This window comes from Thermobia domestica, chromosome 12 (assembly GCF_964235325.1).
Source record: "Thermobia domestica chromosome 12, izTheDome1.hap1.1, whole genome shotgun sequence".
Classification (NCBI taxonomy): Eukaryota; Metazoa; Arthropoda; class Insecta; order Zygentoma; family Lepismatidae; genus Thermobia; species Thermobia domestica.
In genome coordinates this window covers 104,778,920-104,803,750 of record NC_137465.1, presented here as the reverse complement: position 1 = coordinate 104,803,750, position 24,831 = coordinate 104,778,920, and the positions used below count along the sequence as shown (strand labels likewise).

General features: G+C 35.7%; 2 protein-coding genes across 2 annotated transcripts in view; one reads left to right on the top strand and one right to left on the bottom strand.

The window, feature by feature from the left end:
- The window catches only part of LOC145666061 (uncharacterized), a 47,143-nt gene extending 24,479 nt beyond the window's left edge, over positions 1–22,664 (bottom strand). The window contains exons 1-2 of the mRNA XM_081733159.1: positions 22,412–22,664; positions 1,846–2,014 (exon numbers count right to left, since the gene is read on the bottom strand). Coding sequence (XP_081589285.1) covers positions 1,846–2,014; positions 22,412–22,464 — 222 coding nt within the window. The 5' untranslated portion in view covers positions 22,465–22,664. The remainder of the gene's footprint in view (positions 1–1,845; positions 2,015–22,411) is intronic.
- Positions 1–24,831, top strand: part of LOC145665767 (uncharacterized) — a 153,424-nt gene that overhangs the window by 26,449 nt on the left and 102,144 nt on the right. Inside the window, exon 2 of the mRNA XM_081732895.1 lies at positions 6,586–6,665. The gene's annotated coding sequence lies outside the window, so the exon portion shown is untranslated. The remainder of the gene's footprint in view (positions 1–6,585; positions 6,666–24,831) is intronic.

The following is a 24,831-nucleotide window of genomic DNA, read 5'->3' as shown; positions in this document are numbered from 1 at the left end:
GCAACGAAATAAGCAGAACATCTTTTTTATCAACTGGAATACCGAGTCTCAGTCAAATTACCGGGTCACTACGGGTTTCAATCCTCAATCCAGTGGTGGTCCGTAAGCTAACCAACATTATCCGACTGATACTATGATCCGTTTGATCTCTAGCATGTTCATTCTATCTGTGCAAATTACAACGTTATATTCGCAAGAGATGAAAGTGATACTGGATGTTTGGAACAGATAAATCTTCCGAAAAGACTAGAAAATGGCAACCTCTTTGTTATTTGAAAACAAAATTTTATTTATACTAGTTTGACACATTTGTTTCCATCTTATAATTCAATGAGATTTATTCACGTTGAAATTTGAAACATGCAAGGTCTGTTACATCTATAAGGAACATCCAATTTTCCATTTGAACATTTGTAACTTTTCATTATGATAGGGTTTGGACTTTTAATACAGGATATTTCTGATAAAAAAATTACCAGTAAAATAGCACTCATTCAATTTTATCTTTCTCTCTTTCTTCCTTTTCCTTTTCGTTTTTTTCTTTTTTTGTTCACTTTGCATTAGTAGTCTGGAATGGAAGATATGGTGTACGATACCTTCTGGGTTTATTAGAATGTAGTTTGCATCAGTATGTCCAATGAACACAACCGAATTTACAACCGAACCACGCGGAAGCAAATCATGTGTTAAACTTTTGACAGTATCTTAGATGTGTGTGTGAGATCTAGAGTTCTACTGGAAATTGAGTATGCAATCCTTTTTGAAAATGAGTTAATGAATGTTTCAAGCATCCTCTATATATTCGAATAGTCCTGAAAAAATATATAAAAGACAAACGTTATTTCTATATTAATGTTGGATTTCTGGTAACGGAACTTTATAATGTTAGGTTCTTTTCTTACTAAGTTTAGAATTCCACATTTTTATCTGTTGTCCCTTTTCTTGTTCTTCTCTCGCCTTCTCTCTCTCTGCCTCATTTCTGAAATTCTGTGTAATAGACATCCATTGCTTTGAATTTTACATTTTGTGTGTTTGAGTCTCTCCCTAAATAAACTTATGAATGTTGTCTCGTCTCGGTTTTGTTATTTCATTTTATCGATAGTAATACATGTGTAGTTTGAAATTAGAAATGCGTTCATGTTGTTAGCTAATTTTAGTGTGGGAGAGAAGAAAGGAGAAGAGAGAGGGTTTCTCTTTACCAGAGACGATTATGGGATAAGAAGGTGGCCTAGCTGCACGGTGTTGGCTGTCGCAATTATTTTGATGCGGAGTGTACAATTAGTTGTTTACAGTGACCTTTTAGTATTCTGGTAAATCAGGATTTATATTGAAGAAGTCAATGTTGAAATTTTTGGTAGTTTGCTTCAATCGTTCCTGAATTTCTTCTTGTGTTTGAACTTGCTGCCTTTCCTTTTCTTCTTCATCAATTTTGAGGGAAGATTCTTTCATATTTTCTTCTATATATCTTTCTGGAGTTCTTTTATTAAGGGTGACATTACGGGAAGTTGGGTTTGAAATTAATAAAAGGGTCGTTAGCTGGAACTTGGTATTGCTTGGAATCTATATCTGTCTAGTAATGTTTGTAGTGTAGTAATAATAAAGAATGCAATGTCATGAGTTTTCTTCGGAATAGTAGAAAAGACAGTACATTTTGGCAATCAAAGTTTTAAATATGTAGGCTTCTTACTTCAGTTTTAAATTGTCAGTGATAAAAAAAAGTAAGGGCAATCTCGTCGTTAGATTTATTTTTTTCATCTTTCTTAACAAAATAAAATCCAATATTGATGCTTAGAAGTATGGTAACTAATCTGGCACAATACTCTATCAATATAAATGGTATCTTACTTGAAATACAGTTCCCCTGTTCCACACCAAGTACCGACGTTGTCTAGATTGCCTTTCATTCTCTAACAATCTTTCATCAGCTTCTCGGTTGGAAGTTGTACTTCTTGTTTGTTGTATGACGAAAGTAAATGACAGAATAAAAACAAACATAATCCTTGTAAGGCTCCACCTGTAGAAAACAAGAAATATTAATATGAAAATGTATACCTAAAATAAAAAGATATAGTTGAATACTTGTATGAAATATGGAAATCACTCAGAAATGGAAAAAAAAACTTGAAAGAAAAGTCAATCCAACCAATAAACTTTCTCTTCTGAAATTTTCCCATAGAAATGCCTTCTATTACGTTGTAGGGTTGTTTATGAAATGACTGTAGCTTATATTAATTTTAAACAAAATTGTCAGAGCCATTTTCGATAAAATCGTAATTTTCTATCTTGTCCTTCAGCAAATTATTTTTATTTTTAGTGTTAAATGGGAAAACTCTCATTCTTAAGAATCAATTCAATATATTGAGATCACATTTTAAATTCTGGTCACAGTGTGTTGAACAGTGTGGTCTCAGAATCTGAGTATGTGGATTTGGCCGAGCGGACAAATAGATGAACTTGTGGACTGACATATCTTTTAGACCTGTAATAAATCCTTTGGAATTTCGTATCTGAGCCCTTAGTTTAGGTTTGATTAACAGAAAACTGAAATGTTGAAATCTCGAATTCTATCTTTTCCATGATCGCAACACTTTTTCCATTCTTATTGCCACTCGAAAATATCAATATCAATATTTTTGTGGTAAAATATCTTACAGATAAAGCAACCACTCCCACTGAATATTTTCGTAGTAGTCACTGGCCATATATAAGAATATGAAATTTATGTTTGTTGCGTAAACACATTATAGAATCCTTACACCCTAAATGTTTATTGCAACTACTTGCCAACAACATAGAAATACTACTTAGAAACACAAAAATTTAGTGAAATGTCTACGAAATCCAGAATATTAATGTGATATAATGTTTTCTGAGTATTGTATACATTAAAGGTATCAAAGGAAAAATTACAGTGACAATGCAGTAAAATCCATTAAAATTATTTTAACGTAGAGGTACGTCTGTAATCAATACTATAACTAATATCCAATAACCAACTTACATTATCTTTCATTATAGTAGTAATTGAGTTACAAGAAAGGAATGGAAATTTCCCTTCCTCACCAGCATTTTGACAGGTAAGATATTTCCTCGAAGTTCTTTTCCTACAGGAGAACATTATGTGAGAATGCATCCACTGAAAGACTCCAGAGTATTATGTATCAAAGATATCATCCTTTTTTCACTAACGGGTACATTGCTTTTCAGTACAAGCAACAAGGGCAATATACTACTACTAATAATAATAAACATAGATAGTATCTAATTTTGAAAATCTATCACATAAAATATAATATTTCTCTTCTATGTTTGACAAAGCATAAGCAAAATTTTAACGCTAAATTTGACTACACTATTTACTATTTAAATTCATAAGTAATATTATATTCAAAGTAATTAAGCGTAGTATGTATTAACACGTTCAGCCCGACATCTGACAGTAATGAAAACGCTATGCTTTTCGAAAATCCGGACGTGAGCCGGTGGTGCATCCCATTCTTTCTTAATTCCCGATGTGCCCCACCTGTGATACACGATCTCAAATAAATATATATATTTATTAGGTGACAAATAAATAAATATTCATAACTGTCAGTTGCCTTTGGGTTTTTAGTTAGAGTAGAACAGTGGTATAGACTTTCTGTTATTATATACATCGTAGGCAATCTATGGAGTAGACCTGTAAATCTTTTAAGGGAAATAAAACTGATATTCATCGTACATAAAATGTGTTTAGTACGACATCTTTTATAAGGTACAGATAATCGCAAATAAAACTTATTGGGAGAAAATTGTAGACAAATACTTTTTCGAAATCAATAAAACCAGTATTATTCACCAGAAAATACACTTTTTTTTAAAAAAAATCAGAGATACAGTATTTTGTGCTGAAATGAAAATAATGAACAGACTGTCTACTGAGTTACTTACTTTTTTTTTTCGATTTTTTTTTTTTTTAATATTTCGCATTCAAGCCCTCAAGACATATAGTGGAGTGACCTTCACAGGTTTGCAATATGTGGAAATCCGTGTTTTGACAATTTTCAAGTTGTTAGTTTCCTTTTCCTTCTTTAGGGCTTCGTAATAGGATTTTACGTTTCAAGTATTTACTACCACTTTTTACAAGTATTTACCCAATTCTAAGAAAGCACCACTACAATACCGATTATTACACTAGTTTCAGCTTCTGTAACAATGCTGCTACAAAGGATTTCCGAACGCAAATACAAATGAAGCAATACTCATTTTCTGTAATAAAGCTACTCTTTATGAGCATATGCAGTTTGAAAAATATCCGCTAGACTCCTCCTCCAACTCTTTGAAAAGTAATGCCATCATGCAGGTATTCATCAAACTACCTAACTCTGAAATCGGAAAGATTTGACAAAATTATTGTGCGTCACCGGTGCCACACGTCGGCCCGCGCTTATGGTATAATAAACACGAGCTGCCATGAATCACCAGTGGTGAACAAATCCAAATATATGAAAATTTCAGAAAAATAGTATTTTATGTCTGAAGAGGCACCTCAGAATGGATTGCTTCATAGAAACTCCAAAATTCCCTGAAATTTGAATGTCAGTTTTTGTGAAGCTTAAGCTTTTCAAATTACGTTACTTTAATTCTATTATTTTGTAGAACGTGCGTAACTGCGGCGTACGTCCGGGATGAACATGTTAAATACATACAAGCGATTTCCTTATCTCATACGAAATTAATGATATTGTTTAAAGCCACGCACAAAAAATTGTATTGAAGGATAGACTGAGCAGACAGAACAGGGGCAAAGAATCTTACGGCATAAGCTTAAGGGGGAAGCTATTTCTTTTTGTATAATTGTTTTCATTTTTTTTTACTAAACATAAACTCAACATGAAATGATTATTTGCTGAAGTCAGAGTTTTGAATGTACCCATCCCACGTTACCTTGGTGACAATTTAAAGATCCTGTTGAGCTAATGTATGGAGTTTGAAGTAGCATCCGGTAACTTGGATTCTTAAGCAATCAGTGCCGCTTAATTACTATTAACTAATTACTAATTCAGTTAATAAATTTTTGTACGCATCGATCGTTGAAACCTGTAACTCGCTTTGAACGATTCTAAAAGATTGACATCATCCAAGTTTTTCATATCTTTAAATAGGACAGAGGCAGCTCTTTTACAGTTTACTTTAGCCAATGTTACTTTGAACAGTTCACTGGATTTAGAGATACGGGTTATATTAATCTTTTTCTTTCTGTTAATGATTTTGTCAAACCCTGCGGGAAAGAAGAAACTGTGTCCCAAGATCTCAGGATTCAACTTCGCGAATCGCATAAGGAGACAATCAATGTCTCCAAAAAATTTGAACATTTCACCATTTGCTGTACATCGTCACAGAATGTATTTAATGTGTAGTTGTGGTCATACGACAATTCCGTGCTTGACAAATGATCAATAGTGTGTTAATTAGATTCTGGCATCTAAACCAACCACTCTGCATCGCATCAACATGATCCACTTTGATTCAGAATTGTTTTGTGCCAAGTTTCTCGGATCTAAATAACCACCCAACACGAAGGAAGGAAGAAGCTGAAACCACAAGATGTTGGATGTTACGTTCGCATCTTTAGAGTACGAAGTGTTATTCGTCTCTTGTTTGGTTTCTTTGGACTTTCAGAACCCAGCATCAACGCCCGAAAGCTCATGAGACGAAAATGTGAACTCCTTAAACACGCTCAATTTGCGTCACGTGGAAGACGATAAAAAGACATTCGTTCCCGAGTGCCATTTTTTACTATGTGAGATTTAAAAGTTTTGACAGTCTCGACTTAAATCTTTGAACACCGCCAAACCACTAGGACCATCATCAACAGAATTATATAATTATTAGTTCAGTGTTCTACCTAGATACTGAGCACATGCGATAGATACGAAGGCTTCAATGTCCATTGACTGTCTTAAAACCTAAACAAGTTGAATCTGAGACCTAAGTTTTATTGATAGAGAGTAACAGTTATAAGTAATAATCATTAACGTTCCTCTAAAATACAATAGTAGAGAGTATTCGTTTAACTGTTTATACTTAACCCTTACCTTGTAATGCTTCGTTTTTTGTCCATCATAATATATTACTTTTACGCTTTGTTTTGTTTTAGGTTCTTTTGAACCGCAATATTCTTTCTCCTTCTACGCAGTAGAAGGATGCGCGCTCTTGAGAGTAGGTATTACCCATTTAAGTTGTAAATATGATAGCATCGCAAGCCCACTGATAAACAGGAAGTGGGATGCCGAATCTGATGATAGTATATATGAGTTGACATGTGGACAGCAGCTCCTGAAACATTAGCATTAACAGATAACACTTTCATGATCCGGAGTAGAAAAACATTCGACTCAAGGAATCCATAATTTATGGAGGACGATAATTCATTACAATAATCATAAAAGTAACAAAGCAATTAGTTAGCATTTAAAACATTATTAAGTTCAAAGCTAAGAACAAAACAGTTTAGTAGGTTAAACAGTGTACTACAATATACATAAATAGATTGTTTGTGTATAATCAAATAACATTACATTTTTATTTTATTTTCTCTTTCAGATGTCTTTGAGTTCGATGACCTGAAGATGATGGCGTCTTCAGGTCTCCACATAAGTAATTTTTTAAATTTATTTTTCCAGGTAAGTAAATTTGTTATTATTCATTAGTTTTAGTTGTTAGATACAATAAAATTGATGTTAGATATAATGAGATAGATAGCAGTGGATTTATGTCTTGCTGTTGTTGTTTTCTTTATCCACATGTGTATATGGTAGCATTTGTATTCAACGTAATGTATTTATATTTGGACTATAAGGATGAATACTAATATTTGGATATTATGATCAGCTATAACTATTGATCGGATGTTTTACTGAGTATACAGTTGCCTATTTCTTTATTTCGTTAATAGTCTTATTTTCACAGTTTTTATAACTTTATATTTCATTTTATTTTTATTTCAATTTCGTAACATTATTTTTGCAATTCGATATAAACGATCTTTCTTCTTATTAGCAATTAAAATTAATTATTTATTAGTATTTTAACTTGTCCTTATAATTTATTATAATTATTCTTTATAATGTTTATCGATTGAACATAATACCTCAACCGTAGCATCAACAAACGAGGATATCTAATCTCAGCCCTGATTTCAATGAAACACCATGTACTAGTGTCCATCTCCATAAACTCCAATATAATTAATACATACTTCGCTGTAAGTAAATTGTTGATAAGTAAATTTAGACATGACTGTCCATCCAAAATTTTCAATAATTTTCTACTATCTATTTGTAAGCACACTAACCAGGAGCTAGAGCCATGTGAATGTTGTATGGATAAGCATACATACAGATAATTTATCATATTTACTTGCAATTTTGACGTTGATAAAAACAAATCAAAACATAATTTTAAAATCGGAAGGATGGTTTGGCATTTGAGAATTCAAAGTGGTTTGATGAATAAGCCATCCATGCCAATAACTCCCATTGTACACTTTAATTTATGAAAATTGCAACACCAAGAAGGAATGAATCCAAACTTTGCGAATATGTGTAGGATATTACAGGGGAAGTGATTAAAATTTCAGACAGATGGCATCCAAGTATGGCCGGCAGCGCCCTCTCGTCTGTGATCAGAATGGTACCACATAAGGTACGTGCATATCGCAGGGAAGCAGTGAATAGTGATAAAAGTGCAAACATGTAGGCAAGTGCCAGTATACCTCGTCGAAGCCAAAGGGTGCAATATATGTAGCTGAGTGAACGGAATAGAAGGATCAGCGGGAAGCGATTTTATCATACCGCAAAATTGCTGCTAGTACACAGCATACTGCAACCACAGTAATGCATGTTTGAAGCACTCTACAGATGAAAGTCGTACAAAGTGAGGAGGAGAGACTGCTGGACCACTCGATGTGACCATAGTGCGAGGTGACACAACATCTTGTATGGATGGCTATAACGGACTGAAGAGCTGCATCCACAATGTTCGCTCAATGCTTGAGCACTATCACGGGTGTTGCCATATCTGCATCAACTGTTCGACGTCGTTCGCTGAAGGCTGGACTGGTGGCTCGCATATCATTCCGACGGGCTCCCTTGACCAGAAACCTCAAACGCATCAGACTGACATGGGACTCGAACACCGTCACTGGTGTGCTGGAAAGCAAAATGTGGTGTTTTCGGACGAGTCGCTTTTCAACCTGTCCTACATTGATGGCTGCACACGCGTACGAAGTTACCGTGGTGATCGCAATCTGCCAGCTCGCATTGCTGAGTGTTATAGCGGACAAAAGCCCACTGTGATGGTGTGAGGCGCCATTGGTTACAAACATGCAATCACAACTCATCCGTTTCTAATTCAATCTGAACAGCAACCACTATATTGGCGAGGCTTTAGAACCCGGGGTGATACTCTCTACAGGCAACTCTAGAGGTCATATTTCAGAAGGACAATGCCAATCCAAATGTAGCGAGGAATGTGCAAGCTTTCTTCGCAGAACGCTAGGTATCTCTACTTCCCTGGCCTGCCCGGTCGCCTGACATGAGGCCCATTGAGTATGTCTAGAATATGGTCGAGCACAAACTTCTTTGTCTATGTCCGCCACCTGCAAATATCGATGCCGTGTAGACTCGCATACAAACTAGGGATGGCCACATTTTTTCGAAAAATACTTTCTCGAAAAATGGATTTTTCGAAAACGAAAAACGAAAAACGAAAACTTTTTCGAAAAACGAAAAACGAAAAATTTTTCGAAAAACGAAAAACGAAAAATTTTTCGGAAAACGAAAAACGAAAAACGAAAAATTTTTCGGAAAACGAAAAACGAAAAATTTTTCGAAAAACGAAAAACGAAAAATTTTTCGGAAAACGAAAAACGAAAAATTTTTCGGAAAACGAAAAACGAAAAATTTTTCGGAAAACGAAAAACGAAAAAAATCGAAACAGAAGGAGATGGAACACGAAGGGACGAAACGAAACTGATGAGAAATTTGAAGTTGCGAAAGAGCAACATTTCCTTCCCTGCCTGGTTTGATTGAAGTTATAAACAAAAGAAAAGAAACGCATCATTACATACAGATAAGCTTTACTCCCTGACTGAAATTGAATAGTATCTTATTTCGCTGATGCGGCGTGTTCTAATCGTAATAGCTATTTGAGACTGCTTTTAGCTAGCTATCTCGTACTCGCCTTTGTTGATACGGTACGTGGTTTCGTATTCGCTGTGACTGAATATTTTGGTAACAATAATTTTGTTGTTTAGAGAAAGGACACGTGTCCTACGATATCAACACTTCTGATATGTTTATTGGCCTAGTGGGAGAAGCATTAGTTCGTTATGAGGAATACCCAACCGACGTTCATTATATCAGTTACCAACGCAGAGCTTGTTTCGAACTATATAAGATAACTGCAAGAAGAGATATTTTCGGGAAGTATTTACAATGGGAAAGTCGAATATATGGGAACATTTCACTCGTGAAAATGATGGTGTTTCTTCAAAATGCAATTACTGTCGAAGTATTATCCACAATCGAAATTCAACGACTGGCTTGTGGTACCATTTAAGATCACGACACGTTGGTGTTATACAGGAAACATCAAGATAGCAGTCACTGGAAGAGATTATTGAGGCCGAGGGTGATCCAGAGATGGAGCCACAAAAGAAACAGAGGTAAGTGATTGTACATTGGTGTCATTTGAATCTTCTAGCCCCCTCCCCGAGTGGGGTAGATAAGATTTATTTAGAGGATACTCGTGTTTAACACTCTTAGAGTAAAAATAAAAAAATAACGTGACACGAACACACTTAGTGGACTATTTATCTTTACACTCTTGTAACTTTTAGAATAATATAAAAAAAGGCTGAAATTTTGTTACAAACTAAGGATGCTACAGTATCACAAACATCCACAAAGATCCAGGCCCGTGCTGGCTTACTAATGAGGGCGGTGGACAAGTCTACCAAGAGGGCGCTCATACAAACGTGATTACGTTATATATATATATATATATATATATATATGTGTGTGTGTGTGTGTGTGTGTGTCTGTGTCTGTGTCTTTTGGAAGATTTAATTCCTGTCTCCAAGATAAAAAGAAAAATATAGACCAACCTGGGTGTAGAAATGCCTCGGAGCGATGACCATCCGAAAATTTTCGGAAAAGTGCAAAAACAGACATACTCCAGAACAAAATGTCGGATTGAAATTGAGCAAAAGTGAATGTCCATTATTGTTAGTCATAGATTCCATTAGTGTACAATCGGATAAAGTGCAGTGGCGGTGCAAGGGTGGCTCCCAAAGAAACTGGGGGAGCACAGTTGTCTTCAATATTGGGAGACGGGCAGATTTAAGGCTTTTTTTGGTGGCGAAGGGGCAGATGAGACTCAGATCCGAATCTGCTTTCTGAGGTGAACATGTATATTATATATCAGGCGATGTAGATGAAATAGTGGTAAATATCAGTATTACAAATCAGTGCCATGAACTTATTCTGAAATCTGAATACATGCATATTTGTAATTGGTATGCTTCTACTTAGACCGCATTAAATTTTAGGACACTTATTTTATAATAACTTAAATAATGACTTTCCCAAAACTATGAAGACAGAAAATAAATTATGTATGACGCAAGAATACTATTATTTGAGAAAAATGATGATGATCTCAATAGCATTATAGGAATCGTTACAGGAATTAAATAAATAGACTAACAATAATTAAAGACGAATTTAATGTATTGAAATTGGGGGGCAGGCTCCCCATTTCCTCGGGATTTATGCCCTATCTACAGCTGATACAATTTTCCAGCATGAGGAGAGGCACATATCCTTTTCTGACACTTATTGCAATTTGTGTCCAAGTAACGGGAGCTGAATTAATACAGATTGGTGTGACGTAAATACGCCAGGATACGAAGTTCAGTTTGAAATATGAAAGAATACGATTCTTTTTTTAAAATGAAACAAGCCAAGAGACATCAATTTCATCTCACTTTCCTTTGTGGCAGTCGGACACAAATCATCACATTTCTCCCCCAAAAACACATTTCAAATCGAATTATTGAGGGGACAGTCCCCCGTAGTTCCAAGGTTGGGGACATGTCCCCCTCATCCTCTCGGGATTTGCGCCAATGACTATATGAATTTACTATATAGAACTGATATACAGAAGGACAATTAAAACCACTTCCCTCTAACGTGGTGTTTCGCAGGGTGCTGTATGCGCGGGACGCACTGCACCCTTCACGGGTTCTTCACCCACAGTAACAGCATGTATTCATTTTATAGAACTAAGCCATACAGAAAAATAAATAAAACCGTTTATCTTTGACGTTGTTTTGCAAGGGTGCCTTGACGGGTTCTTTTCCAACGATAACAGTATGCATATTGTATAGAACTGTGCCATACAGAAGCACTAGCGGATCCAGAGGTATCGTTTGGAGGTGCGGTTCGCTTTCTGGAAGATGAGATAGCCTAAAAGTGACCAGAATTTTAATTTGCAAAAATGGGACACATATGAATCCGGGGCTGGAGAGGAGGGAGGCGTAAACCTGATTCTCAGATTATATTTTGTGACCCGATTTTTATTATTATTATTATTATTATTATTATTATTATTATTATTATTATTATTATTATTATTATTATTATTATTATTATTATTATTATTATTATTATGAAAGTATATTCTTTCTCTAGAGTTAAATTAAATACGAACTTCCGTTTCGGAGGCGTGGCGGTATCATAATTCACTTCACACTTAGTCACCACAATATATCAGATGCACTGTCTTGCACAGTACTTACACAAAGTACTATATTGACGATTGCATTTATATGTCACCTGTTATCTGCCACGAGCCTCTCCCATATCTCCTCTGTGTATATAAATATAGCTTCCCTTTGTTTCACTAAAGTGATCGCAAGAAAACATGAAGTTTGATATAATTATCAATTTCATTATCCAATAGAATGCCTTGACGTTCGTCGACCCCTATCCATGACATTTTTTTTCACTGTCTCTCTGATCTGATCTTTGATCTATGGCGCTATGGAAAGAACATTTCCTGAGGGCAAGATGTTGGATTTCCGTTACGTTTCGTTTTGCTAAACTCAATATTTCACCATGATTTCAGTTTATCAACATTATTGACATTTTCTTAAGTGCGCGTTAAGATTGCGGCTACATAAGTCGTACCAAAATCTTCTGATGTATCAAAGATGAAGAAAACATTTCTATGATTGGTATAGAACCCAGGATTCACGAGGAGTTGGGGAGTCATTGATAAGCCTTGACGTTATGTGTGCATGGAATAGTTCATTTCTCAAGAAAAGCTCCCAACTATACTCAATTGATGCATTTAAAGATGAATGTGTAAGGAATTCAATTTCTGGTACATTCAGGAATTTTTAACTTAAGCAGGAGAGAGCAAGAAGACAAATATAGGATACTATTACAAAAGTGTAGATCTCTATACATAGGGTATTTTGATTTGTTGCTTGAGCTTAACGTTCCATGGTAGTGACATGACGGCTAAAGGAGACGTGCACTTATTGATTGTAATGGAATCCGAACCACATTTTTCGTTGAAATGTACCCTCAACGGGAATCAAACTGGGGACTTTAAACACCGTATAGGGTATTTTGTCCGAATACTCTGCTTTTGCAGTGGTATAATTGAGTATGTAAAAAAAAAAAAAAAAAAAAAAAAAAAGACCAGACGAGGAAGAGGGTGTTGGAAATTGGCTCTATTAATTAATTTCTTAAAAGCAGCATTTAGAAACATGTATGCCTACAACAACAATAAAATTATATTATAGTAGCCTTTACCTAGGTGGGATTTCGCTCCCAGACCCCCAATTTGTTCGGAATACGGCCCTGTACAATGTAGAAAATGTTTCTACGTGTATTGTGGCACAATATTTTGCGTTCTCCCTTCTGTGTCTTTCATATACATATAATTGAATCGAGCTAAAACGCTGTCACGAAATTCAAACACCTCGCAAGGCATTTTAGTCAACCCTCACCTTTTTTTTTTTTTTTTTTTTTGCCTTTCTACTGTACGTTAAGTGGCAAAAAATGCTCAAATACATGTTTCATTATTTTAAATGAATAATCAAATTAGCAACTTTCATGTCTCTAGCCGTAAGGAATCCCGAAATATAGGCATCTTATAATAATAATAATAATAATAATAATAATAATAATAATAATAATAATAATAATAATAATAATAATAATAATACAAAACGCTGAAATATATATTGAATTGTTTTAAGTGAGAAGTCCATATATCTAATTCCATGTTTCTAACCTTCAAAGATTCTTAGATATTGATATCTTATTATGATAATTGCAATCCCCGCCCCCTTTTCTTTACACCTCTTTTCCCCATTTTACTGAAGTATCAAAAAATGTTGAAACGCATTATTTTAAATGAGAAATCAAAATCAAAATTTCAGTTTTCTAACCTTAAGGGATTCGGAGAGATGATCATCTTATTAAAATAATTCCCACCCCATTCCCCCTTCCTTTCTTTGAATTTCCCAAAAATCCTTCCTTAGTGATACCTTAGATCGAAAATCTTATCTACTGTCCGAATTTCAAGTTTCTAGCTTAAGCGGTTTGGCCTGTGCGAAGATCAGGACGACTTCTTTATATATGATTACAATAACAGCTTGTAGCTTGTATTATTTCCTAAGAAAAGATGAAATGCCATTAAAAGTCACAATGAATGTTTCCGTGTTGAACCCCAAAAGTCACAGTTCTTTGTTGATGTAGTAGCTAGCGGACATACCTTTGATTAATTGATGCATGAGGTTCTGTGGTTTGATACAAGGTAAGTGAACATAGAACGCACTGCAGTGGTTCAGATCCAACTTTAAACTCTAGTTCTTGTTCTGTAAAGCATCGCTTTTGACAAACGACATAAATACATATCAATCAATCAACCAACCGAAAAGTCTCCTTTTAGATTCAGAGAGCTTTTCGGTAAGGAGCGCTGAATATTCTATATTTCTCTTTATTCAAAGTAAACGTAATTGAAGATTCGGGTTTTGAATCACACATCATTTTTTTCTAGGATATAGTTTTAAAATATACATTTTTAGTTCAAAGAGTGATCCATCTTTCCTTCTTCCTACAGCTGTTCGTTCAACGAATAAATCATTCTCGCTCGTTTGCGGCTTATGGTGACAGTCTCAAGGAACTAGGGACAGAAGTATTCACAATTCAAATATGTCTGTATTAAGTACCATACATTTTGATTAGACTCTGCTAGGCTTGTCACACAGATTGGATCGGCCAGATTGAAAAGACAATATTTTTATTTCCGAAAGTAAACTGGAAGTAAAATACCTTTGGGGGAGCGGTCGCCCCCTCTGCCCCCACGTGGTCGTGGATCCACCAATATACAGAAGAATAAATTAAACTTTTATCTTTGATGTTGTTTTGCAAGGGTGCCTTACTTAAAAGGCGCACTGTACTCTTCACGGTTTCTTTACCCACAGTAACAGTAAGTATTTATTGTATAGAACTGTGTCATACCGCAGAATAAATTAAACCGTTTATCTTTGATTTGGTTTCACAAGGGCGCCTTACATAAAGGGCGCATTGTACCTTTCACGGGTTCTTTACCAACAGTAATAGTATGCATTCATTGTACAGAACTATGCCATACAGAAGAATAAATAAAACCGTTTATCTTTGGTGAGGTTCCGCAAGGGCGCCTTATATAGAGGGCGCACTGTAACCTTCATGGGTTTTTTACCAACAGTAACAGTATGTATTCATTGTACAAAATTGTGCCATACAGAAGAATAAATAAAACTGTTTATTTTTGATGTAGTTCGCGAGGGCGTCTTATGTAAAGAACGCGCTGTATTCACCACCAGTTCTTTAGCAATAATAAATGTAAGAATTTATTAGATCTATATATATAAAAAAGTTGTACCTTTATTTATAATGAGATGTTTGGGAGGGCGCACCGGGACATGTCCCGGTGTCCCGGTGGGCCAGCACGGGCCTTCAAAGATCCAAATGTTTTAGGCTTCTATAATAGTAATAAATAATAACTTGGACGGGGCATGCACATCCACAGCACATTAGCACATTACATACTATGATCATGATATGATTTATTTCAAATAAATAGGTACAAAGTTGTCATCATAGGTATTCTGCCATTATTGGCAAGTCACTTGCCGCAACTGAGAAGCTTCCATGCTCCTTAGTCTTCACGTAAGGGATTGAAAATTTGACTTTTTTTCCAGAAAGATTTTATTTCGATAACTGCTTGGATGAGTATCATATCCAACAACATAGAAGGTTTTCAACGGACGTAAAGATCATAATGCAGTTTACAGCAATTTGATATCTCAAACTGATCTGGAGATGTGATACACATTGGTAAAGTTTGCAACACTGGTTAAAATTATGTAATTGCAAGAATTTATTGTAATTACAAGTACCAAAATCTGTTTCTGTAATGTTATAAAAGCAAAGAGAATCAAGATACATTACGAACAATCCCCAAATACGTCATTTTTAGGAGTATCACTATCAGTATTCACGTTTTTCATATCTCCTGAACGATTTGAGATATCAATTTGCTGTAACGGCTCCGAGAAGTTTACGTCTTTTGAGAATCACCTACGCAATTAGACGTTCTGTTTATGTAAGAAATTTTTCGAAAAATGTCTAATTTTTAATTTCTTGTATTCATTCGAAATGAGCCATGGTCATAGTATTCGACACTAAGGTATTTCGGGTTTGCATTTCACTGTCCGTCTCACTTCTATTCATAGACAGATCCAAGGGGGGAAAGGTTATTCACCTCCCTGAGTTTCACAATCACCAGTGCTACAAAAGTCGGTGAGAGAGAAAACAGAATCTTTCACTACCTTCTTTCCTCACCGTTGAATTCGTCCTGAATCCGCCTCTGCTTTTATTAATACAGTGAAACCTGTCAACTTGGCCACCTCTCTAAGTTGGCCAACTGCTTATCTTGGCCTAGTTCGTCTTGAACCTGCATTTTCCCATAAGACATTCGTTACTTACTAGTCTATAAGTTGGCCACCTGTCTATCTTGGAAGTTGGCCACACTGAAGCAATGTTTATCCTATGATGATAATGATAAATTTACCTGCGTATCTTGGCCACGCAAAACATAGTTTTGTTATTTTTCTTAACTCTTTCGTATTCCCATATGAGAGGCAGATGTTCTGTATTTGTGACTGGACATAAGGAAGCATAGATTCGCATGATTTGTTCTTGGAGGTCAATGGACAGAACACTACCCTCATAAAGGGGTGGTGAAGGAAGGTGTGAATAGGAAAAAGCACGTACAGGAATTCAGGAAATGGTTGTACGTATTTGTTTACCCTATATGTTTTGGTAAAACCATTAGCTATATCAACTCTCTCATCAGTGGGGAGCTTTAGTAATTCCGGAAAATTCTCAAGGTTAAAACTAACCATCTCAATTGTCAACTATTGGTACCTGTCGGCTTGTCAAAAGATAGCGGAGTTTTTGAGATATGAATTCCCTCAAGATTTTCTCAAAACATCTTGTGCTCCGTTATACCTCTTGTTATAGCTCATTAACAAGAGGTATAACCTGACCAGGATAGCTGTGCGGTTTTGGGAGGATGGCGCTGCTGTTGTGTTTACATCAGTGTCTTGGCAAGCGCGGTGGGACAGGGAAGCGGAGAGTTTCACTTTGCAGTGTATCCAACGGTTTTTTAAAGTTGCAGTTTAGATGTTGTGCATAGTCTAATCCCTTTACGCTTAATAAAAACGCCATAACTTATGTATGTATTGTAGTGAACCATCCCTGAAGTAATATAGATGTATTGTGAATAGTGATTTATGAATGGAAATTACCAATTTAAGAACAACATAGCACAGTTGACAATTCAGTGAGCTTCTATCGTGTATTAAGCAGATTGTATAAAATTGATTACGTTTTATTCGATTTCATTATAAAACAGTAGCAGCCTGTAAAACGCAGGAATGACAATGTCAGTGACTAAAAGATTAATTTTGGGTTGATAGCTTAGAGTTTTGCGCAATCTCTTGTAACTGTAAGTTTAAATCAAGTTAAGGTTAAAGCTCATGATGCTGCTGTTTAAGTGTATGTTTATCGATTGACAAATAAATTATTTTTTCGAGTTTTAGCCAGGGAGGAATCTCGAAACGTTTCCTCTCGAGAACTGTGAAAGTCCTTTCCACTGGTCTATTGGCCAGCGCATGTACTTTTATTCAGTGGCGTAGGGAAGGGGGGATGGGCCGGGCCAACCCCCAAAGAGGCCCGACAATGTACTTTGGTACTTTGATGTTTGTAATTTTTATATATTTTTATGTTTATATATTTTTGTTTGTAATTTTCTATATGTACCTATAACAGCACTTGCACCCCCCCACACATCCTGGCTACGCTACTGCTTTTATTGTATGTGGTTCTGGGTTTGATTCCCATTGAGAGAACAAAATTTCATTTTACAATCTTTCACTTTCATTAATCATCTGTCTCCTCTAGCATAACAAACATAATCACGGGACGTTAAAATAAAGAAATTTCATTTTTTTGTTCGAGGAATGTGAACCCTTTGGGGGAAAAGGAGGTGAAGAAATTTTTCATTCATTTTTTAAAGATTTATGGGATTGGATAGCTTGCCTTTGGGATTGATTTGTACAATTTGGTTCAGTGCACCCTCTTTCAGGATCATTATAGAAATCAAGCCCTTTGGTAGAGTTCGAATAAAAGTATTGATAAAACATCAGCGTATGGGTAGTGTAAGAGTAAGTATCATTGCTTCAGCACACAATAAATTGTATTTATGAGGAAAGAAATTACCTCTGGTCTAACTCTGAATTTCTCTCAGGTTTTAGCTATCAGGTCACAAAGAATTAAATCTACTAACTGTTTTCACACACAATATAATTTTGAAACTTGGGAGCCTAGTGTTATATTCGTGTCTGTAGTATATAATAATGCTGAAACGTTATTCTGTTGAACATCTTAAAGGTATTTGTCGATTGACTTCAGAGGACTGAGTTTAGCCCGTAAACACAAGTTGCTTATAGTTCAAACATATCAGATGTACGGTCTTGTTTAATAAAACCTGCTCCTCCCTGTCCTCTACCTGAAAAGTCCTATATTGTTATTCACGTATGAAATTCAAAGGCAAAGTCAATCGTCTTTATTCAGTTGTATTTTTATTTCAAGTGTAAGTATTAAAATGCGCTACGCATGGTTGCAAGAGGTTGGATGTTTTCTTTTTTTAAATACTGAACTGACATATCTAACATTGGCACTCATCTTCTTTATAAATTGATGTAAGAAACGGCCGATTGATTTCCAGCCAATTACTTCATTACCGGTATCTTTGAGCAATGAGATAACAATGGAAGACAAACTTCGTTCTTTTCAAACTTGATACTTTGAAAAACTTATGAAAGTGGTTTTGTTATTCAAATACATATTCGCTTTAATCAATTTCAGAAGTAACATTAATTTTAGAATAACGTAATGGCTGTAAGAGTTACCCTGAAAATGTATTTTGTATGTTTTCTTTTTTACGTAATTCAGAGATTTTGTCTGAATTTTACTGAAGTTATAAGGAACCTTCAATTATCAGGCACCCCATTTTAATCGCTCCCCCTCCGCCGTCAATGCAACACTTCTAACCGTCTCCCCAGGGGTGCTGGGTCCACCCCTGATTGAGATGGTACATAAAAATAACTTTGTCTAATCTCTGTCATTATTTAGCATGGTTTAGTATTTTTTTAAACGATATTTCTGCCACATTTTGAAAACTTTATTTGACAGTTTTCAAAATGTGGCAGAAATATCTTTTTTTTTAAAAAATTACTAAACCATGCTAAATAATGACAGAGATTAGACAAAATTATCTTTATGTACCATCTAAATCAGGGGGTGGACCCAGGACCCCTGGGGAGACGGTTAGGAGGGTGGCGGTGAAAGATTATCAGTTCTTTCTCTCACCTAATTTTTGAAGTACATCCGAATATGATGTCAATACAAAAGAATTTTCTTACTCAAGACCCCGATCGCTCCGCCCCTGACTTGAGCATATGCGTGAAGTGGTTTATTACGAACAAGACAGAAAGAACTGTGATAGATTGATTACAGAACTGTGATAGATTGATTACAAGTAGTCCGGTTAGAAACACTGCTGCTTGCATTTTAGTTCCAAAACCGGCCGCCCGCACTCGTTCGCTGGTTGTGTTATAGTTAACTACAATACTAGTATGTGCATATCTGCCGAAAAGAAAAAAACAAATACGTCTAGAATTAACCACCATTCAGTAACAACTGAAAAGAATTCATATAAATTGCATATGAATTTCTCAATTTATAACTTAGCTTTTCTTGTTTACAATCTGAATAACTCAGTGTGCTATAATATCAATTTCAATAAACTGCGTACATACGCTTCTATTTCATGGTTGTTTGTGTTATTGTGTTTTCAATCCGAATAATCCAATGTACCAGACTAGTTTTCAGGAAGATAAAAGTATGCACATATATTAAACATAGCATAGTAATATTTTCTAGTACTGTATATTTTTTATGATTACTCTATATACATTATTTATAAGTAGTTGTCGTGCCACTGCTTATTAAAATTTTACAATCAAGTAATACTAGATATCCTATTCTAAAAATACACAAATCACACTTATTTTCTGTAAGTTGGCCACCTGTCTAAGTTGGCCACTTTTCGATGGAACCGATGGTGGCCAACATAGACAGGTTTCACTGTACTATTATCAGGTTTCTAAAGTTTAGATGCTTGTCATATTGCAGCGTCCTTAATTTGCAACACTGAATAACAAATTTGTGTTGTAAGGTTTCGTTTAATATTTAGATTTGAGATATGTAATAACATGGCATAGTGGCGTTAAAAATATAACTTTATATTATGTTGGCAACACTATTAATTTGTTGGTACTGCAGAGTTTATTAGACAGAGTTCCCTTGTCGTTATTTGCATCTTACAAAATGCCAGCCATTTTTGTCAATTAGTTTCAAAATTACATGGGCGTATCAAGATAAATGGCCCATCTCAAATTTTTATACTATAAAGTGGAGAAGTTCCATATAGTATAAGCCTAATTAATCATTTTTTTCTTTCTTTAAATGTAAAATCTCAAATGATTGTTGTGTTTTCTTCTTTTAAAGAGACTCAAAATATTTTTCAAGTGAAAAGAAAACATATAAATAGAAGATTCGCAATCTAGTTTTTATTTTAAGCTCAACACCTTGCAAATGTGTTCCGATGATGATGAGGATATTGGTTTTAGTTTAGCGTCCTACTCAGCTATAGAGACGTGAACTCAGCATAACATGAGATACAAACCACTTAAGCTCCAGGCTGGAATCGAACCCGGTCTCCCGAACCGAAAACGCATACGCTAAACATATAGTCACGAGGGACCTCGAATGGGGCTGCGTAACTAAGGGAGATGCTGATGAGCAAAATAATGGATGAAATGGTGCAACGCTATGAAATGAGGAAACGGGAGAACCCCGAGAAAACCCACGAGCACGGTGTTTGTCCACCACAAGGTCCACACGGTGCGAGCTGGGATCGAACCAGGGACCCCAAGCTCCGGAGGTGAACGCTCTACCACTGAGCCACCGCGCCCCCATAGGAAATTGTTCAAGGTTATGTACATACAAAGCTCAAGCGACTGAGACATTTTCTCAGGTCAACATGTTCTCTCAAATTATGAAGTATTGACTGTATCCTATCGTCAACTTTCATATACATGGCTTTTCCGTTCTTTTGAGTAATGCTCAGCGTTTCCATTCTTCTGAAAACATGATTACATATAGAATCTTCCCTCAATAGTCTTCACAAGACTGGAAATGTGCAGGGGTTCTGGATAATATTTTGTTTAAGCATTTGTGTCAGTCTTCTACTGCTTTATTTGTTCGATTCCTGTGACTGCTACAATTCCAACTTTCCGGAGAAAAATTTCGATTTTCCAGCCATTGCTCCTAATCATTGAAGACTTCGACTCTTCGTCTAATCGGACAGCCTCCATGTTGATCAACAAACCATCAGAAATATACTCTACGGGTACTAGTGCCAGTGTTGGACACATCCGGACGTGACTGCGAATCTCTTTAATCTTGAGATTAGGGATGCCACATTTTTTCGAAAAATACTTTTTCGAAAACTAAAAACGAAAAACGAAATTTTATTCGAAAAACGAAAAATTTTTCGAAAAACGAAAAACGAAAAATTTTTCGAAAAACGAAAAACGAAAAATTTTTCGAAAAACGAAAAACGAAAATTTTTTCGAAAAACGAAAAACGAAAAATTTTTCGAAAAACGAAAAACGAAAATTTTTTCGAAAAACGAAAAACGAAAAATTTTTCGAAAAACGAAAAACGAAAAATTTTTCGAAAAAACGAAAAACGAAAAATTTTTCGAAAAAGCGAAAAACGAAAAAACGAAAAATGAAATTTCCGAAAATCGAAAAACAGATTTTTCGAAAAAGGCCATCAATAATACAAACCACGTGACAGAATATTCCCCTGGAAGATATCCAGCACTTTCTTGATTCCATACCAGGACATATAAATGCGCTTATCTCAGCACATGGTGGATTCACACGATACTGATTTTTCAAGGTCATACGTGATGTACAGAAAATGGTCTCAGTTGTTTTTGAGAAAATCGTCCCCAAAAAACTCACTCCCAAGAATAAGCTATTCCTCGTAAACATTTTCAGGTCAAATGAGTTATGCCATATTGTTAGGTTACTAATTAAATATTTATTTCCGAAATACGAATAATATCACGTAAATTGTTTCTGGAAAACGTCCTAAAAAAACTCATCCCTAAGAATAAGATATTCCTCGTATATCTTTTCCAGGGAAATGAATTATACCACATAATGGAGTTGTTTTTTTAGAAAATTGTTTTATGAAATATAAACAAAATTTTTAGAGTCGTTTTTGAAAAAATCAGTTTTTGTTTAATTTTATACTGTTAAGTAAACTACTCTTATTTTTCAGGGTAGGAAAAAATTCGAGAAATCCCCTGGGGGATCACATAAAAACCTTAAGTTTGAAATTTGGTTAAGATACGTTGAATGGTATGGTCTTTATGTGAGTGTACATCAGGGCGAACGGACGAACAGGCGGGCAGATGTCAAAAAATAACCTTTTCGGTATCTACAGGCTACGAAACGTGTAAATCCATTAAATCTTGAATTTGAATTTTTTGAAGTCCACCATACTTTCTTCTCTCCTTTCGTCGCTCGAAAATAAGTACATGAACATTCTCATTAATCTATTTAGTAAGACGCACTATAAAATAAAAGCTTACTTACTTTTCCGATAAACTTATCTCAAAACTTTGCAGCTTCTTTCTCGAATGTTCCATCTAGATCAGGAGTTTAGTCCAGTTCTGGTTCCTGTCTTAAAGCCAAAGTTCTAGTGGTGAAATTCAGTGCTCCAGGATGTTCTGGAAACTGTTAAGAGTTGTTCTTTTGCAGATTGTTGAATAATTAAGGAATAACTATTGTACTGCACAACTCACAGAGTTCCATGTTCAGTAACAATGCAAAATATTTGCGTGTCTTATTTTTCGTGATCTACGAAATAAAGATGCCGTTAAGCTTTGAGCATAAATATGATGTATTACGTCTGGAATTTGGTGTTTGCTCTCCTGATAATAGCACAATTAGCATTAGACCATGCGTCGTGTTTGTAGAAGTCAGCATGCCAACGACAAATACACTTTTAACCACAACAAGAATGTGGATTTCTTTATTGAAGTAGTTTGAATTGTAATCTAGAAGTATTCGTATTTTGCTCACTATATCTACCAATACAAATCCCAAACAAACCAAATATTCTATCAAGGTAAATGCTTTGAGTCCAATATTGGCTGCATAAAAAAAATTTTAGTTCAAATCATTAATAAAATATGAAAGTGATCGTTAAGTACTATTAGTCGTAATGTACTTATTTTGTATTTTATTATTATTATTATTATTATTATTATTATTATTATTATTATTATTATTATTATTATTATTATTATTATTATTATTATTATTATTATTATTATTACACTTCTGTGGAAATAAATTTTCAGATGTGTAATTGTATCTAAGGGTGAATTATATTTATGTCCCTACTTTTATTTCACTATTATTCTGTTATTAACAATGTTAGATGGTGGCTGTCAATTCTGTTATGTACTATGGTCCTTGTCATTTCATTTAACGCAGACGCCAGCATTAGTATCACACCATTGCAGTCGGGGTCCAACGTTCCTCACAGACCGTTGCAACATGTCGTTTGGTACCCAGTGTTTCTTCCAAACATGTTTTTGGGGGACATTGCCCCCCAGGAGCTCTGAAAGTGCCCCCCGGAGGAGACCAAAATAATACGTCTATAATATATAATAATAAATAGAATAGAACCAGCAGTGCCCTTTCGAAATACTAAGTGTGCCCTCCCTCCCGAAACATTTTTTTTTCTGAAAGAACGACTGTTGGTACCTATGCACTAGAGACCTGCACGGGCCGAATTTTTCGGCCCGAGCCCAATCCGGCCCGACCGTACCTAGGCCCGGCCCAGCCCGGGCCCGAAAAGTTTTGGAGATTTTCGGCCCGAGCCCGGCCCGGCCCGATAAGTTTTTTAAAATTCTTGGCCCAAGCCCGGCCCGGGCCCGATAAATTTTAAAAGTTTTTGGCCCGACCCAGGCCCGATAATTTTTTTAAAAAATTAGCTCGAGCCCCAAACTTTCTCAAAATTTAGTACTAAATTTGACCTAAAACTCAGAAACATTTTCTAAACTCTGGTTCACAACCTGACGCTTGCCTCCCGAATGGTACCATTGCCTCCTAGAACTTTGCCTGTTATCGAGAGAACAAAAACTCCATTCCCTGTAACAAAAATCTAACTTAATTGATTTTTAGCATAAAGTGAAGATGGCAATATCGTTTAGCGACAGGCAAAACATTCCCACCCCTTCTTGTTATATTTTGAGTTCAGTGAAGGTCAATGTCAGAGCTCAATTTACCGCATAATGCCTGCAATCCTGTATAGTGAAAGTGGAGCCGCTAAGCAACACAAACTGTAAATAGCTATTGCATCCTTTGTAACATTTTTCACGGACACACTTCTTCAACGTTTGGCTTTATTCCAATTATCGTTTAACGAAAGTCAATAATTATTAAAGAATTGCAATTGATCGGCCCCAGCCCGGCCCGACCTGAAGAGAAATCAGTGTCGGCCAGCCCAAGCCCGGCCCGGCCCAAAGAAATAACTGTCGGCCCGCCCGAGCCCGGCCCGGCCTAAAGAAATAGCATAGTCGGCCCGCCCAAGCCCGGCCCGTGCAGGTCTCTACTATGCACAGTCTTCTTTAATGACTGCTTCCGAAGTGGTTTTCTGGTCAAGTGTTCTGACATACATTTTCTCTTTCAAAAACCCCTAGAGGGAAAAAACAAATGGGTCAAGTCTGGATTTCTCGGTGCCCATCCAACATTTCTGCGACATCCAATAACGCGGCCTGCAAAAGCATTGTCAAGCCATTCTCACGAAATCAATGCAAAATCGGGAGGTACAAACTGTCCACTCCGTCCCAGGTTGAAACAATGGGCTAAACAAACGTTTGTAGCATATGAACATACCTTTCTGCATTTATTGTTTCACGAAGATTGTAAATACCGATAAGAATGTCATCACGAATACCATACTACATAGTAACTGAAGGACGTGACTGCAATTTTTCAATTGT